We start from the raw sequence: 18793 nt of genomic DNA, 5'->3' as shown, positions 1-18793 counted from the left end.
CTCCACTGAAATTCATTCTATCAAATCTTAATTGAAATAAATAGACCATTTTGAATACCTACTATCTATGTCCCAGACACTGTATCAGGTACCTGAGATAGTTAACAGTAAGTACTATGGTTCAGATAGGCTGTCATCAAAACAGTACTTGTTTAGATGGAGTTGGTCTTTTTCACTGTTGATCTCTTTATGTAAAAAAGAGACACCAAACAACTCCTAGTGGCTAAAGATATTATACAGAATTCTTACATAAACTTTCCCCTTTCCCCGCTGAATAAATATTAAAACCAATGCCTCTTTGCCACTAAATTTTTGTACCCACACTAAGGCTAAATTACCTAATTTTAATATGTATAAATTTTTGGTCATTCACCATCCTCTCACTCTTAATGTCCACAGTGGTTTTTTCAATAAAAAATCCATTTCAATACAGAGATGGCAAAAAGAGGTCTGTTGTTTTTGCTACACAGGCTTACAGGCTGTCTTTACCTTGGCAAGATAACCACAGATTCAGGAAACTATTCAGAAATTCAATTTTTTCGTTTCACCAAAAGTGATCAGATTCTGACTTAAACATTGAAATAATAGCATAAAATAACTGATAAATGAAAAAGCAAACTTCAATGAAAATACAGGACTAAGGTAGTCAGATTATTATTTTGCTTTATAAGAAAGTCAACAAATGAAAAAAAAAAAAAAGCCCCACAATAATTATAACACCAAAGCAACAAACTGAAGTAACCTAGTACAAATTGAGTATATTCAGTAATAAGGTAAAACAAAAAGTCAGCAGAATTTTTTAGGAAACCAAATGACTTTTCTATCTTCAAGTTTCTTTAAAATAGCATTCTTTAAAAAAAAATCTGGAATAACTGTACATGACTTTAAGAAAAAGCCTTGTTAAAATAGTGTCATTTAATTGCATATTACATCTGAATAGTATCAGAATTGGTCCTTTACTCTTGGCATGCATCTTCCGCACAGTTCTCAAAATCAAAGGTTTTGTGTTTCACAGTCTTTATTTGATTATCATCTACTCAATATTAAACATGCAAATAAATACACTAAAAATTAGGATGTAATAATATTTCACTTAAAAATAGTTCAGTACTGAGCAAGATGTCAGCCCAATTCAAAACTGGGCTGTTCATACTGAACACCTGAATTAGTCATATTTCAAAAACACTAAAAGGGCCAGCTTTAAATAAGCAAAACAGAAGAAAAAAACTCTACCGTGTTTTATATACTAAAACACAGGATGAATGACAAAAATATTTAAAGTTCTAAAATCTTCAATCAGTACTTTAAGGTATTTTAAATACTTTCAATGAATTAGAACTATAGCATAAGAACTTCAAATCAAAACTTTAATTTCTGTTGTAAATGATTACTGGGTAGGAAGAAAGGTATTATTCATACGTTTTGTATAAACTCCTTAAATAATAATAAAATTCTTTTAAATTAAAGTTGTGACTCAATATAAATGATGTTAATATATTCAAATAATTTCTTTTTTTTTTTTTTTTTTTGGGCTGCGCCATGTGGCTTGTGGGATCTAAGTTCCCTGACCAGGGATGGAACCCGTGCCCCCTGTAGTGGAAGCACAGAGTGTTAACCACTGGACCACCAGGGAAGTCCCAAATAATTTTGAAATAACACACAAGTCATTGTTTTTCATGGGTATTTCATATTATCACTGCAGAACCACCAGACCTTTGAATTTTTAAAATATTTTTGCATAAAAGTGAGCATTTAAGGCTAACTCTAACATTAAACAAGTTACTGTATCAAATAATTTCCTAACTCATTCAAAATTTGACATGTTTATACTAAATTCTTGAAGTGTGATAAAATTGCTAGGGAAGGGGCTTCCCTGGTGGCGCAGTGGTTGAGAATCTGCCTGCCAATGCAGGGGACACGGGTTCGAGCCCCGGTCTGGGAGGATCCCGCATGCCGCGGAGCAGCTAGGCCCGTGAGCCACAACTACTGAACCTGCGCGTCTGGAGCCTGTGCTCCGCAACGAGAGAGGCCGCGATAGTGAGAGGCCCGCGCACCGTGATGAAGAGTGGCCCCCGCTTGCCACAACTAGAAGAAAGTGCTCGCACAGAAACGAAGACCCACCACAGCCAAAAATAAATTAATAATAAAAAAAAAATTGCTAGGGAAGAAACTGAACTATCACTAATGTATGGTAGAGACACGAAGATTTAAGTTCCCCTCTCATGACAAAGTTCAAATCAATTTTACATTAAATGAACTGAAAAAAACCGTTCCTCCTTCTCTGTGGTTGTCCATGCCCAGCACTCCTTGGTCTGTTATCTAAACCAGGAAAAGTACTAAGACAAATTGCTGTCAGGATTGGGAGTATGACATATAAAAATGCCCCCTGACAATTGTTAATCCAGTTGACAAACATTTCTTGAGCACTTACTATTTGATTTCACTCATCATCTCATTCAGTTCTCAGTGGGGAGGGGCAATATAGCGGCAGGGAATTGAGAGGTACAAACTATCACGTACAAAATCAGCTAAAAGGATATACTGTACAACACAGGGAATACAGTGAATATTTTATAATAACTATAAATGGAGTATAATCTTTAAAAATTGTGAATCACTCTACTGTACACCTGTAACATGTAATACTGTACCTCAACTACATTTCAATAAAAGAAATTAATTATCAAAAGAAAGAAAATGTCCACATATGAAATTCACGATAAATTACTAAGAGAAACTAGGAATAGTTACTGTTTCCCTTGAGCTTTAAAGTTTGATTTTTTTCAATTTTAAAATATTAGGGATTTACATATACAGTCAGTTCTGCTATAATGCTTATTTTGAAAATTCGAATTTGTTCCAATTTGATGGCTATATTAAGGAACAATAGGAGTGATTTCGTCTGAGAGAAACACTGAGTGAACACAAAAACTGCACCCAGTTGAACTGAGCAGCATATGAATACACAAAACATGCACATCCCTCAAACATCTACCAGCTAATCAAGACAGTGTCATACTGGCATAAGTACAGACATTAATGGAATAAGAGCTGATCATGTGTTTATGATCAACTGATTTTCAACAGAGGTGCCAAGATCACTCAAAGGGATAAAGGTTTTTTCAACAAATGATGCTAGGACAACTGGGTAGCCACATGCAAAAGAATGAAGTGGGACCCTTACCTCATACCATACACAAAAACTAACACAAGATGGACCAAAGACCCAAATGTAAGAACTAAAATTATAAAACTCTTAGAAGAAAACACAGGAGTAAATCTTTAAGACCTTGGATTTGGCAGTGGATTCTTAGATATGACTCTAAGAGCACAAGCAATGAAAGAAAAAAATAAATTAGATTTCATCAAAATTAAAACCTTTTGTGCCTCAAAGGGCACTATCATGAAAGTGAAAAGACAACACACAGAAAGGGAGAAAATATTTGCAAATCATGTATCTGATAAAGGACTTGTATGTAGAATATATAAAGAACACTTACAACTTAGTAATGAAAGACAAATAATTCAAAAATGAGTAAAGGATCTAAAGAGATATTTCTCCAAGGAAAATATACAACAGCCAATAGGAACATGAAAAGATGCTTGATCTCATTGGTCAGTAGGGAAATGCAAATAAAAAACACAGATAACACTTCACACCCATAAGGATGGCAATAATCAAAAAGATAATAACAACTGTTGGTGAGAATGTAGGGGAATTGGAGTCCTCACACACTGCTGTAGACATGTAAAATGGTACAGCCACATTAGAAAAGTCTGGCAGTTGTTCAAATGATTAAAAGTAGAGTTACCATATGACCCAACAATTCCACTCCTCAGCATATACTCAAGTGAAATGAAAACATATATCCACACAAAAACCTGTACACAGATGCTTACAGCAACTTATAATAGCAAAAAGTGAAAACAATCTAGATGTCCATCAATTGATGAATGGATAAACAAAATGTGGTACATATCCATCCATATTATTCAGCCGTAGAAAGGAATAATGTACTGATACACGTTACAACATGAATGAACCTTGAAAACGTCATGCTAAACAAAAAAAGCCAATCACAAAAGATCACATATTATATGATTCCATTTTTATGAAATGTCCAAAATAGGCAAATCTACAGACAGTAAATAGATTAGTGGTTGTTTAGGGCTAGGGGAGGGGGAGTAAGGAAGTGACAGGTAAAGGACATGGAGTTTCTTTTTGAGGTGATGAAAATATTCTAAAACTGACTGTAATGATTATTGTACATATCTGTGAATATAATAAAAACTATTGAATTGTACACTTTATATAGGTGACATATATGGTGTTTGAATTATATCTCAATACTGTTTAAAAACCCATCTCCCAGCTATCTCAGTTCCCTTCACGTATATGAGCCACACCTTCCACATCTGTCTTAGCTTTCCAACAACCCTCCTTCATAATAACTTACAAGAGGCAACCCTTCCCACATTTACTTCCAAAAGCAAATTTCAGGTTTTGTCCAAGGAAAAGTGCCGTATTTATTATAATATTTATGCAATTCTTAACTATTTAACATGTATTAAACTGTCCTGCCATTTTTATTAAGTTCCTACCTTTTTTAATGTGTTACTGACGAAGTTTTTGAGTGTTATGCCCCATCCCATTTTTCCCATAAGTTCAGTGTTTCTTATTGCCCAGTTTTGCATAACGCAAGGATTTTTAGGAATGCATATGCCATCTTATAGCAGAACTGACTATAGAATCAGATGACAGTATCTCCCCCAAGTACACCATTAATGCTATCATCAGAAACAGAATTCAAAGCTGGATAAATCACCAATCCAAACCAATAAGGTTTCAACTGATTTTCACTGTTTAAAAATGTCAAACTAAAATACTAAAAGAAATTAATGCCATTTGGGATACTATGGTAACAATGTGGGAAAAAGTGTTCAATGTGACACTTTTGTTTTCTTGAGACTTTATGAACACTAGAAGATGGTTCTGAAGGGGAACAAACAAACATTTCAAAAGGAAAAAGTCAGTAATTTATGGAGCCTAGCTACCCAGCAAGCATCCTCTGCTCCACTTGGGCTGTTCTCTTCCAAATCACACAAAAATACCATGTTCATTTCAGTTTCTATAGTTTCATTCATCCCGCTAGCGCGGGGTGCCTCCCCTTCCCACTTAAGTCTTACCAGATCTCTTACTCCTGATCCAAGTCCTTCATAGATCATCCCCCCATCCAGCTCATTCTTCAGTGGTCTCCTACCCTACTGAGTTCCTAAAACTTCATTGTTCGAGTTACACAAATTTAGTCTTATGTTTTTGTTCATCTCATCCTTGCCCCTTGAATGTCCAAGATCCTCATGGAGAGAAGCACAGCTAATACATCAGACTCCACACAGAGTTTGCATAACATAGAGCACAGAGTTAAGGGCTCAAGAAGTTTTTGCTGCTGGGTGATAAACAAGACAAAATCATGGGCACCAAATAACTTTCTAGTTTTCTTAGTTATAACTCAACCATTTCTGATACAAATGATTTCACTGCCTTTCAAGAAGCTAAAATTTTAACTTAACGATGCTGAAAATACATACAGCTGCTAAGGGAATAAAATCCTGTAAAACCTGCACTCGGATGTCTCACCACAAAAGAGGCTGAACAAGAAACTATAGTTGTTCCAATAAACATTTTTAGATGGTGAACCCCAATTCTACATTATAAGATGTACGGAAGCAATTTGATCTGCAGCAATTTTATCACAGTGATAAATCACCCCCGAGGAGTGGTTTTCAAAGTTTTCTTTTGGTAACAGAAACCTTTTTTCAAGCAAAAGGCTAAGTGGAATTCTACCATACAAAAAAAAAAAAAAAAAAAGCAGAGCTGATCTTGCTAACGTGGAGGGAGAGGCCTATAGTTCTGCCTGCTTGGGTCTCCCTCAAGTGCATGCCACCCTTCCCTGGCCCCAGTCCCCAGCTGCAGTGGGCCCTTACAGCATCACCAAGAACGATACAGTGCTGAGAAACACTCAAGGAACAATCAGCAAGCTGCCATGAATAGAAAAGTACCTCATTAATTTTTTTTTTAATTTCAAACATCACTAGAATATAAAATTAAAACTTACCCATTTCTACTGAAAACTCTTAGCCATGCTTTGAAGTTTGGTCCTAACAAACATAAACAAGGTACAGTAGTAAAAGTGGACAAAGTAACTGCGAGTAAAAATGTTTCCAACGCCAACCTAGAAAAAAAACACTGTATTAATTTTTTTTAAAGTGTTAAAGGTGCATGTACACATACATGCATAATCTTTTTTACTTAAATAGATTTAGTATAAAACTATTTTCTTACACTTAGAAAGGTAACATGTGTCTTACCAAAACGATGACTATAAGAAATGTTACTACCAAAATGCAAGCTATAAAAAACAATCTAGCAAATATTTGGCTTTGATGATAGAGTTCAGAAGTGTTAAATGCCATACGATACTGAGACTGTCCATTGCAAGAAAACCCATTTCTAGATCATTAACTTTTTCCTCAATAGTCTCTGGAACTTTCTCTGCAATCCGTGGTTCAAATTTAGCTTATATCGGAACCACTTGGAGAACTAGGTAAATTTGTTTCTGACTAAGGACTGAGAATTTGCATTTCGATAAAATGCTGATGTTGTAGGTTTTAGAACCACACTTGGAAACCCACTGCTCCAGACATTCATTCTACTCTAAAATGGATTACAGAGAAATTATCATTTCCCATTACAAAGGTCTTGTCCTCCCAACTCTAGAAAATAATTACCTGTTAATCTAGTATGTGTATATATAACCAGGTATATATATATATGTAAAACTATATATATAGCTATGTGTGTGTGTGTGTGTGTATATATGTATTGCATCACTCATTTCAACATGATCATTTATCACTGCTAAACTGAACTTTCCCAAACTATAATGGAACATTATATAAGACATATTAATGAATTTGGCTTTCACTAATTCAAAATTGTTCAGTTTTGAAAAGGTGTTGAGTTAAATTTTACCTTTAAACTATAAACATTAGCTTTTACGTAAATACAAGAATCTATTGACTTTTCTTAAGAAAACAAACTCTTTTCAAGCCCTTCAGAATCACATTTACTATTTATAACTAATTTATATGTATCATTATAGTCAGTTTCCTTAGAGGTTCTAAGGGCCACACACCTATTGGTATATGACAGTTTCTCATCTACCTCCCCCTTTAAGCAACTGTGTGACAAAAGGCTATGTAATAGAAGCATTTAATGAATTAAGATATTCCATTGTCTTTTAAAAAAATAACACTGCCAAGGGCAATGATGTCAGTATCTTTCTGTGATCCACTGATTAAACACACCATGTTTTTTCTCTAATCACCAATAGAATTAGCACTTGGTTTAATAAATGACCGTTTTAAAATATAGTTGGCTTAAGGTAAAAAACTTCAGACTTACTCTATTAGTGGTGCTCCATATAGAACAAAAATTACATGAAAGGAGAAACAAGACATAAGAAAGTAGATACAGCATTTCAAAAATCTGGTTACCTAAAAAAGAAATGAATAACTTAAAGAATCAAGAGAATGACTAAAGGACAGCAAACGCTTTGATTTTATCTACAAGTACAACTTAGTCCTATAATGTGTGAAACAGCTGAATATTCTTTGGATCTGCTCCTGAAGTCAGATCACATGTTCTTTGCACAGCACTGTAAAAAAGCCACAAGACAAAAATCGACCCCCATGTTCCACTCACCTAACCAACAGTAGAATCAGAAAATGTTTTTGTTTCTATGCTAAGTATTGAACTATGTTGTTAATCAGTATTTATGAAATATTTACCAATAAGTGTGCTAGGATACAAAAAAACACAAACACAGTCCTTCTTGTGTGATGATACATGAAATATTTATAGAAAATAATGATTATAATAATTTTTTTTCATTTTAAAACAAAATTCCTAGGAAAATTGGACCAAAAAAAAGCACAATATTAAATAATTCCCCAAATCATATTCATGTTACTGTATGATCCACATAAAAAAAGGCCTGCATGTCTGCAAATCAGTGTGTGGGACCTACTTGATTTCGAGCTCAAGATCTAATAATAAAACACACAATGAGTGTTTTAAATCATAGGGCAGTAAATGTGTTTTAAATTACCTAATAAAGAACATACACATAGTATTGAATAATGTTATGTGAGGACTTTATTAATTTTAATAATAGTCAAGTGTTACACTGTAGTGAATATTCCAGAAAATAGATTCCAATGTCTGAAAACTTCAACTACTATTTAGTCAAGGAAGGGCAAGCTTGAAACAAGAGCTTATTTTGTAATTTCTGAAAAACCCATTGTGTCTTTCAGAAATGCAAAAGATGAATGAAAATAAACTGAAATGTCTTATAAAGTAAGATTTAAAGGTGTGATTGCTACATTTATATTTATATATATTGCTACATTGAAGATATATTTATCTTCAATGATGACATAAAACATGACTATATAGGTTCACAATGCTATGATATTCAATTAATACATGGCAAGAATCTATCAAACATTGTGGACAGTCTTCCAGCAACCAATAGGCTACTGACTAGAAAAAAAAAAAAAATCAGCTTCTTTATTCACTGTAAATAACCCAATAAGTACTTGACTAATACTTTATCCATCCAGTAAAAAAAAACATTACCTACATCGAAAAATCAGTTGTCAAGAAATAAGCCTTACCTTGTATGATAATGAACTTCTTTTAGAAGATGCATTTGGTTTCACTACTAAATACAATACTAAATTGACGGCAGTTACAGAAACAGAACAGATGCACAACCATGTCAAGTGTGTTTCCAGTACTGAGAAGTTCTCCAAGAAGAATGATGGAATGAAGATGCTTAGGATAATTGAAAATATGCATAATAGATGGACATACAGTAGTCTCTTGATGTCAGTATCTTTCATGGTGTTTTCTTGAGTGGCTATCTAATGAAAAACAAATTAAGAAAAGAGCATAGGCAATAATGACTTTTCCCATTGTCCTAAATGCTCCAACGTCTAAAAACAAGACATGAACCAAAGTCAATTTTCTATGGGCAATAATGTCTTAGTGTTAGAATATAGGAAGATGCATATGTGTAAAAACTAATAGACTAATATAGTATAAACAGCTCTCAGCCTGAAAAAGGACAAATTTACTAATTTCTTAAATATTTGTGTCTAGTTCTGTAAAACAGTCATGTGCTAGGACTAATTAAGTGATTCGGTTTTTTTTCTTTTTGCCAAAATCAGAGGTGAAAACAAACAGCATGTGTTAATGATTTGCCCTGTTGGAAACATAAGCTATGCTTTCTAGAAACCCCATAATACAATTTGGCTGAACTGCTAGCATTTTTTATCATTATGGACCCTTATCTAACATCACAGTAGTTCACATTTTCTAACAAATGCCAAGTAACACCAGGTACACACTGGAATACTCAAATGGTGGCCAGTGTTACCAAGAAGCTTCAAAGAACATTATGCTAAACTAAGGAGTCCCAGTGCTGCAAAAATACCAAAATGACAATGTCAGTTACAGCTGCCAGATTCCAATCAAAAGCAGAACATGAATGGAAGGTGGAAAAATATTTACGTTCTGTCTCTCTCTCTCTCTCTCTCTATATATATAAAACATGTTATTTTATATATGTATTTACAAATTACCTAACAGATAGCTTATACATAGTATTGACTAATGTTAAGTAATGACTTTATTAAAGTAGTAGTCCACATGTTACACTGTGGTTAATATTCCAGAAAAAAAAAAAATATATATATATATATGTGTATATTTTATAGACACACACAGGGCGCCCACTGGGGCAAAGGGGCGAATCCACGCCTTATACTAACACTCTCCTCGTTTAATTCACACTATTTTTACAAGGCAAACACTTTACTGATAAGGAAACAGGCTAAGACAGATTAGGAAACACTCCAAGGTCCCAACCTCCCAAGTGCTAAAGCCATTTCAAAACCTAGCCTCTTTGATACAAAGATACGCACTAGGGGGTCGAGAAAAGAATGCATGGCAGGAAAGGAGAAAGGAAATGTTTCTCACAGGTCCTAGCCTCAGCTGAGGGGCTGGGAAGGGAATCCAGAATATATTCTCTCAATAGACACACCTTCAGATATTTTTCTGGGCCACCCTCAGAATCGCAACTGACAGAAGCAGATCTGGACCTAAGACAGTGAGTGGTACCCAAAGTCGGATGCTTGCTGAATGACTGAATGAATGAATGAACGAACGAAGAGTTGGTCCAGTGTTGCCCCTCCTGAGAAACCAGCCCTGTGTTAGGCCCTGGCGAGCCCAGGAGGACTCCCGTCAGGTGCCTCCTCGGGTGGCCAGGGCCCCGGCCTCCACGGTCTGACCTGGCCCGAGTCCTCAAGCCTTGCATCGGGAGAGAAGGCTCTTCTGAGCGGCTCCTAGAGGAGCCTTCGCGGGAATCGCGGACCTTAACCTGCGGCTCCAGCCCAAAGTGGGTAGCTCCGAACTCTGCCCAAGCCTCAGCCGACGGGAGTGTGGGCAACGAGGGACGAATTGAGAAGCATAATCAAAGAGCACAAGCGTGGACATCGAGAGAAAAGAAGAGACAGACACAGAAAGTCGGATCCGAAAGAGGCCAGTCCATTAGGGCAGCCCCTGGGTCACGCAGGAAGGGCGGCGCTGGAGGGGCCGGCAGGCGCGGACCAGCCGGGGGCAGAGATTGCCGGCCAGTTGGGCAGCTGCCGGAAGTGGCTTGCAGCGCCGGGAGGCTCGCGCTGGGCTTACCTAACTCTCCCGCCCGCGGAAGAGAACGGAGGGTTACCACCTCCTACCATCAGGCGTGACTCGGAATCCTGTGCCTCGCGCAGGCGCAGGCCTGTGGGAAGGAGACCCAAGGCCTCACAGCCAATCGCAGAAGTGGAGAGGCGGGCCAAAAAGGCAGCCCCGCCTTCCCACTCGCGTTTATTCCTCCCGCGGCTTTCCAGGTGTAGGATAGGCGGGGCGGAGGGCGGAAGGGCCGGAAGTGGATTTTCGTAACCCGGAAGGGGAGTGCTTCTCTGGCTGTTTTGTTAACGTCTTCCAGCTGCCTCTCGTCCTGCGGCTGAGGGAATCGTCGCGGAAGGATGGTGTGCGAAAAATGTGAGTTAAGGAGACTTTTCTGCGGGAGAAGGAGGCTGGGAGAACCTAACTGGAGTTCCCCGGGAACTCTGCTCTTTCTTTGTTTTTCCTTCGGCCACAGGTCCTTGATTCTAGCCTCTGTCCTCCTATCCTGCCCTTTGACCATTCCTGCCCTCCCCAACGACCGTATCGTCCTGTATTTGCATTCAGAGTGGTCTCAGTTTTGCACCTCTTTGTCTATTTCCGTTGCTTCCCATCAACCCCGGGTATCATCCTGTACTGCTTCTTGACGGGCTTCCTCCCTTCACAGACCCGCCGGATTGGAATGGATCTTAAAAGTCACTTCCACAGCATCTAGAGTTGCTGGATTTAGCAAATAAAAGTACCGGACGCCCAGTTAAATTTGAATGTCAGGAAAACAACAAATAATTTTTAGTGTAAGTATGTCCTGTGCAATATTTGAGACTTGGCTCTGTTTGCTGCTCCTCACTACTGTAAGTGCTTTGTCCCAAACTATGCACTTTTAGGACACTCTTTACCAAAAAAAAAAAAAAAAAAGTATTCATTGTTTATATGAAATTTAAATCTAACTGGGTGTCCTGTATTTTATCTAACAAACCTAAGTCAGTATCCCATCCAATGGCTTAAATGCTCTTTGCATGAATGCATAGAGGATTGAGGCACAGGAGTAGGAGAATCTCACCACCTTCAAAGCAGTTTGTGTAGATTTCACTGGCTTTTAGAAAAGTCTTTCCTCCTTATAGTTGCCATTCAGTGATTCTAATGCCAACCCTTGAGATTTCTAGAAAATATCTTATAATTTTTTGACCTCACAAACTGATTATGTGTTTTAAAAGAGCTGTCATATCCCCAAATCCCTTTTTCCTACAGCTAGATATGTCTGACTCTTCTGTGACAATTTCAAGTCCTCTTATCCTGATAATTATCTAATTAACGTGATCCACTTTGTTTATATCCCTATAGTATATAAAACTTTGAACACAGATGCCCTTGAGTTTGAATCACAGTTTTTATATTAAGTGAAAGAATGACCATGGATGGTTACTTGAATAAATTCTCAGGGTGCAGAGAATAATTTGGGATTTCTATATTTGGAACCTGGCATTCAGGAGGACCCTCCTCAATGAGGCCTCAGCTTACCTTTTTAACTGCATTTTCACTGACCCTTACCCTTTTCACTTCAGCCAAACCAAACAATTATTTTGCCCATATGTACCCTGAGTTTTCAGTGCCTTGCCGCAGGATGTGTCCCTTATCCAGTTTACCTTCATCCTCTTTTCTCCTCTTTCTTCACAGTCTCATTGCCACTAACCCTCTCTATTGCCTTCCCCACAAAGCTTCACTGGAGTTCCCTAGCCAAGGTTATTTCTTCCTCCATGGAATTTCTCCTAGTACTTGAGCTCTCAATTGTCATACTATTTACTTTCCAGCTTATATTTTAGTTGAATAATTCTTAACTTTTTTTTTTTTTTTTGGTTCTCTGAGCCCTTTGAGAATGTGATGAAAGCTGTAGACTTAACATAATCTATTAAAAAATGGATATACAAAAGGTTTGTGTACAATTTAATCTTGTTCATATATCTCCTAAGGTCTACCTGTGAAACTCAGGTTAAGGACTACTATTAGAGAAATCAGTGTGCTATAAATTCCTTGAAATCTAGAGCTTTATCTAATTCATTTTATTTTTATCTGTACTTTGTACACTGGCTTATACATCAGAGATGCTTAGTAAATATTTATGGAATGAATAGATTTATCAGATTTGTTTAAAGGCTACATGTACAGAGGAAGCCTATTATAAGCCATACTATTATCCACAAATTTTACTGAAGAATCAGTTATCCATTGCCCACAGTTAATATCTTAAGTCTCAGTTCACTGGCCCTGACCCCAGCATTAACAGGCTTGTACGTAATATGACTGGCGATGCCATTGGGAACTTTAGGCACAATGTAGTGTATTTATTAAATAGTAAACACTAATCCCCCTTACTTTTACTGTCTTGTTACAACAGGTGAAAAGAAACTTGGTACTGTTATCACTCCAGATACATGGAAAGATGGTGCAAGGAATACCACAGGTATTTTTCCTTTTAGAACATGGAAACTGAATCAGATACTTCCTGTGAATAATGTTTTCACTTTTACATTATTTGTAAAATATGTTGTTATGTGTACAATGTATTTTATCTGTTAAACATTAAGGAATACTAGATACCCCAACAATTTAATATCTTTTCTATTTAGTTCTCTCAGTGACATGTCAGGGTTCCTAATTTGATAGGCAGGAGATAGCAAAATATTTAAATGATTTTTAAGCAATGAGTATATCACAGTAATTGATTTGATTCAGCTTAATTAGGGTTAGTATTGAAAGCCCCCCTCTCCTCACCTGATTTTTATATTCTTGAACAAATTATTTAAATGTTTTCACTTTCATAATCATTAAATACAGTGAAGATGTTTTCAAAGGGAAGAAAAAGAAACATTTTTACTGTATTCAAGATCAATGGCACCAAAGTAGCGGCATCTAGATTTTACATTAGATAGAGTAAATATAGACCCATTCCTAAAGTCCTACTTTGAGTCTGAGAAATAAAATGATTGCCTTTTATCCAAATTTTTATTTTCCTAGTAAATAATTGTGTTTTTTTTTTAAGTAGTGTCTTTGAAACCTGGCTACTAAATGAAATTTTTTAAAATTTTGATATAGGCTAGTCTATTGGTAGGAGGTCAAAAAATGAACTTTCTAACTAATTGTTAAGTGTTTCATGTATGTGTCATGTGTGAAATGTGTAGACGTAACACACTAAAATACATGTATATTTCAATGCAGAAAGTGGTGGAAGAAAGCTGAATGAAAATAAAGCTTTGACCTCAAAAAAAGCAAGGTAGGTATAAGAGCATCTATAAAGCAGTCATATAAATTTCCACTCTTTTTAATATTAAGTGTATTGGAATGAATTTGTTTTGCCTCATTCTGTTGTGATAAAACATAGAGTTAGATAGTTCCAAGCATGCATAACCAAGCTGTCTGTTATAACCTGCTGATTTCACCCTGTTCATTTTTACTGTATCAATATATAAAGATATTATATATTATTTTTATAATTTCACCAGAAAGCATGACTTATTTTTTCTAGTTCTTAATTTTCCTGCAAATCAGAGGCCGCAGAGAAATGTGGACAGGTCATGAGCTCTGGAGTCAGACCTAAATTTGAATCTAGATTTTGTTACTGTCTAGCTCTGTAACCTTAAGCAAGTTAAACCAGTTCTTAACTTTTCTGAACGTTACTTTTTTACCTAGGAATGGAGATAAAAATGTCTCCCACCATAAAAACGATTTTTGACACCATGCTCTGTTATATCCAGTCTTAAAAATTCCATGAATCCTTCCAGCTGCCATCCCATTTCCTTGCGTCCTTTTACAGAAAAAGTTTTCAAAAGCCTTATCTAAATAGTACTTTCTCATTGTCCTTAAGTTCTATTCACTCCTTCAGCCACTCTAGTCAGGCCTCCATCTCCACCACACTCCTAAACCTACTCTTGTCAAGATCACACGTGACCTTTAAAACTGATGGCTACTTCTCTGTTCTTACCTTACTTAACCTTTCGAAAACTCTCTCTTTTTTGCAACCCTTTATTCTCTTGGCTTTGAGATACTACACTCTCCTTTCCTCTTAACTCACTAGCTGTTCCTTCTCAATTGAGTGCTTCTGGTCTCAATCCTAGACCTGTTTTTTTTCTATTTATAAATTTATGATCTCTCCTCAAGTGACTTTAGTCCAATGGCTTTAAATTCAAACTGTATGTTAATGAATTCCACATGTATATCTCAGTCCTGACTTTTCTGAGCTCCAAACATATATCCAGTTGCTTCCTTGACTTTTCCAATTTGATGTCTGACAGGCAACCTCTTTTTCCTTCAGTCAAATCATAGTCTTCTCATCATTGCTCTATGGTCCGAGCTAGCTGTGCAAAACTGGAATCCCTCACTGATTTCTTAATTTCCCTCACTTCCCATATCCACCAGCGAGTTCTTTGGCTGTACTACCAAAATATAGCCTAAATACACCTGCTTCTGTTCATCTCACTGCTATTACCCTCTTCTAAACCATCATTGTTTCTTACTTGGGTATTCTAATAACTTTGTCTCCCTGCTTCCTCTCTGGTTCCCTATAGTTCATTCTCTTAATAACCAGGGTGGTCCTTTAAAGGGCATGTAACTCCTTTGCTCAAAACCTTGCATTGGTTTTCTTTTTACATTGAATAAAAGCTAGGTCCCATACCATGTTCTTACAGGGTCTTCTGTGATCTGGCCCCTCCTACCTCTCTCACTTCCTATTGTGCCAACTCCTGCATCAGATATGCCAAGCCCACTCCCATTGGAAGAGGTTTGTGCTTACTACTCCCTCTTCCTAGAATGCATCGCTAAGAGCTTACATAGCTGGCTCTTTCTTGTTACTTGGGTCTCAGCTGAAATGTCACCTCCTCAGAGAGGTCCCTAACCAGCATCTAAACTAATGTCTTCCTTCCTTCCCCTCATGTCCACCACAGTATCCTCTCTGAATTTTCTCTACAACAGGTATTACTATCCTAAAAGTGTGGTTGTTTTCTTATTACCTGTCTCCTCTCACTAGAATGTCAGCTTGATGAGGGCAGAGGCTTTGTCTGTCAAGTTCATCTTTGGTATTTAATAATAATAATAAAGCTTTTAATACGTAAAGTGCCCGACACATAAAGGTGCTTATTAAATAGTGGGTATAAAATAGCATGATAGACTTAAACTTCAGTGCATTGTCACATTATGTACTGTTGACTGACTTATTGATGTCTTCTAAGACCATGCAGTTATTATTGACCAAGTTGTTATTTTTTACAGAGTGTATAGTTTTAAGTACTTCCAGTTCCTTTATGCTCCCAAACTTACTTCAGTGTCATTAATAAGTAGCTATTACTTTTGGGTATTTTAAATATCTCACTTTGGAAAGTGTACGTAAGATTTCTGAGACATTAAAATGTACATTTTAGAATAAAATATGGTTTTAAGAAAAAGTAATCTCTAGACATGTAGGTCCAAACACATTGAGCTTATTATTAAAAGGAAGAATAGTGTCCACTCTTAACTTCTCTTGTGGGAAGTAAAGTGACATTCTTTTGGATTTGGAAAAATTAACCTTTAAAAATGAGCTGTTGTATCATACCCAAGAGAAGAAACCAGGTCTAGGACAGTGTTGGTATTCAGTATATGAGTACGGTTACAAAAAGTTATTGCCAATTTAATGGGAAGTATTTCCTCTAAAGTTATATTGCCCTCCAGTCACTGTAAGGTCACATTTTTTTTAGTAGAAACTTTTTTATCCAAAGGGATTGCATCAGTTAATTGAAAATGTCAGTTAAAGTGGGCAATCATTAAAAGATACACATACCTTATTTTAAGTCAAAGCACGTAACTGTACATGCATTCATCAGTCATTTGGCATTGAGACAAGGCTTTTTGAATGAGTCTACTTTATAATTTTCCTTACATAAATCATAACCAGAATATATATTTCCAGTATCTTTAAGGTAGAGCAAGAACTGACACTTGTAAAGTACCAAGTCCTTCCACTTAGGGTTTTTCCTCAATTTTTAAGTTTTCTTACCCATGCCTAATTCCATAGCAGTTTTAATGATTCACACTTACCTGGTCATCCTAAAGTATTCACTTAGTTTTTAATAGAATCAATCACTCTTTTTGTACTCTCATTTCATGAGTTTCCATAATATTTAATTATATCACATGAATAGATTGACAAATACAACTGTTATAAACAGGTTTGGGATTAAGTACAGCTGACTCTTTACAAGCATACAGCTTACATGGGAGGGGCAGAAGTGTGGAGACATATTAAGAGAGTAGCCAGTTAGAAGAGTGCTATGCCTATCAATTGTAGAGCTTGATAGAGGGAACAGAGAGCATGAATTAATCACATTTGTTACTTAAGTGAGGTTATTTAAGAGTATTTCTATTGTACATTTTTCTTTCTTTAAAAAAAAAATCTCTAGATTTGATCCATATGGAAAGAATAAGTTCTCCACTTGCAGAATTTGTAAAAGTTCTGTGCACCAGCCAGGTTCTCATTACTGCCAGGGCTGTGCCTACAAAAAGGGTAAGTTTCCTTTAATACCATTTTTGAATTCATATCAAACCTACTTCTTTTGATACTGATTTGGATAACATAGTAAAGGAGTAGCCCTTCATAAATTAGTCAAATGGTCTTTTTTCTAAGGCAAAAATAAACTTAGAACTTGTCATAGTTAAAAGTATATATTTTCTTTTTTTCTTTTCTGATGCTGTTAAATTATGTTTTAAGCTTCAGGAGTGACTTAAATAAACCAAATAGTTTGTATTGGTTAGCTATTTGATTAGTATTATTGTTATTAACATTTGACTACTTACATGAGTTTTTTGTTTGTTTGTTTTAGGCATCTGCTCTATGTGTGGAAAAAAGGTTTTGGATACCAAAAACTACAAGCAAACGTCTGTCTAGATGTATTGAAGTTTCTGGCTTTCCGTATGATTTTACTTTTTGCTTGAATTTTCAAGGCATAATATAGATGTTCAAGTTACAAAATAACATGTCTTAAGACAAGTTTAAACCAGGGAAGTAGATTGGTATTCATTTTTTTGCTCTCAAGAAGTTCTGAACAGCAGCAGTGTAACTAGTTTTCTGCCTTAAGTTTTTATTTTCCTTACAAACATCTTATTGAACTGGAATAAGTGACAAATTTAACGCAAAAATATTTTCCCAGTTCTGTATGCACTTTTTATTTATCATTACTCATGTAATTTTTATTATCCTTTCCCTCTACTTTATAGATATTGCAAAAGTGTGAGAAGGAGGTTATTGATATTTGGCTTTGAACTTGGCATCCAGATTTGGAATTCTTCCCTCATTCCCTTTTGGTTGCATAGTTCTTAGGATCAGCAGTCCCTTAATTAATTGCAGCTTCATAAGGCATTTAAATATCTGAGATCATTATTGCTAAATAGTTCCTTAAGTAATTAGCCCAGGCCCAAATCAAACAAAAGTTGTATCTATGTTATTTTTTATTTGTTCTTGAAGCCAAAGTGCCAATACCTTTCATATGAGAATGGGGACGCAAGAAACACCCCACATAAATCCAAATGAATACACTGGTTTTCAGAAAAACACACATTACACATATTACCTTGAACTCAGACCATCATGAAAGCCAGGAGAACAGTGTGCATCCATGATGATGTGTAACGAATGAATCACCATTCCTTGGGAAAGCGCTTTGAAGCAGAAACCTAACTCTTTTTAACCTCCTCCTCTTCTCCTTCCCCCACCAAAAATAAATAGACTAAGCAAACATTTTGACTCTTTTTTTAAGTATATAGATAACATAGACTGCTGAAAGACTACTTTGAGGTTTCCTTTTTTTTTTTTAATTGAAGTAAAGTTGATTTATAACGTGTTAATTTCTGCTGTACAACAAAGTGATTCAGTTATATATATATATATATATACCTTCTTTTTAAAATTCTTTTCCTTTATGGTTTATCACAAGATATTGAATACAGTTCCCTGTGCTATGCAGTAGGACCTTGTTGTTT

The 18793-nt window shown here is 36.0% G+C and overlaps 2 protein-coding genes across 4 annotated transcripts in view; one reads left to right on the top strand and one right to left on the bottom strand.

Annotated features, from left to right (window-relative positions):
• Nucleotides 1-11043, bottom strand: part of PIGF (phosphatidylinositol glycan anchor biosynthesis class F) — a 45960-nt gene extending 34917 nt beyond the window's left edge. Inside the window, exons 1-4 of one of the 3 annotated variants that reach the window (XM_059943421.1) lie at nt 10817-11043; nt 8740-8988; nt 7466-7557; nt 6117-6233 (exon numbers count right to left, since the gene is read on the bottom strand). In XM_059943421.1, the coding sequence (XP_059799404.1) occupies nt 6117-6233; nt 7466-7557; nt 8740-8967 (437 nt within the window). In that variant the 5' untranslated portion in view covers nt 8968-8988; nt 10817-11043. The other 2 variants (XM_059943422.1, XM_059943420.1) reach the window with 2 other exon arrangements.
• Nucleotides 11044-11058: 15 nt separating this feature from the next.
• Nucleotides 11059-18549, top strand: CRIPT (CXXC repeat containing interactor of PDZ3 domain). The gene is made up of 5 exons (XM_059943428.1): nt 11059-11170; nt 13185-13250; nt 14006-14060; nt 17218-17321; nt 17638-18549. The coding sequence occupies exons 1-5, from the start codon at nt 11155-11157 to the stop codon at nt 17700-17702; spliced, it is 306 nt and encodes a 101-aa protein (XP_059799411.1). The 5' UTR covers nt 11059-11154; the 3' UTR covers nt 17703-18549.
• Nucleotides 18550-18793: the final 244 nt, after the last annotated feature.

This window comes from Balaenoptera ricei, chromosome 13 (genome assembly GCF_028023285.1).
Source record: "Balaenoptera ricei isolate mBalRic1 chromosome 13, mBalRic1.hap2, whole genome shotgun sequence".
Classification (NCBI taxonomy): Eukaryota; Metazoa; Chordata; class Mammalia; order Artiodactyla; family Balaenopteridae; genus Balaenoptera; species Balaenoptera ricei.
The sequence above is the reverse complement of the archived record's forward strand: the minus strand, read 5'-3'. Positions and strand labels throughout refer to the sequence as shown.

Excerpts from the sequence above, each read along its gene's own strand:
- CRIPT (XM_059943428.1), top strand. Across the intron at positions 13,251-14,005 it reads TGGTGCAAGGAATACCACAG|AAAGTGGTGGAAGAAAGCTG; the intron begins GTATTTTTCCTT and ends ATTTCAATGCAG. Across the intron at positions 17,322-17,637 it reads GGGCTGTGCCTACAAAAAGG|GCATCTGCTCTATGTGTGGA; the intron begins GTAAGTTTCCTT and ends TGTTTGTTTTAG.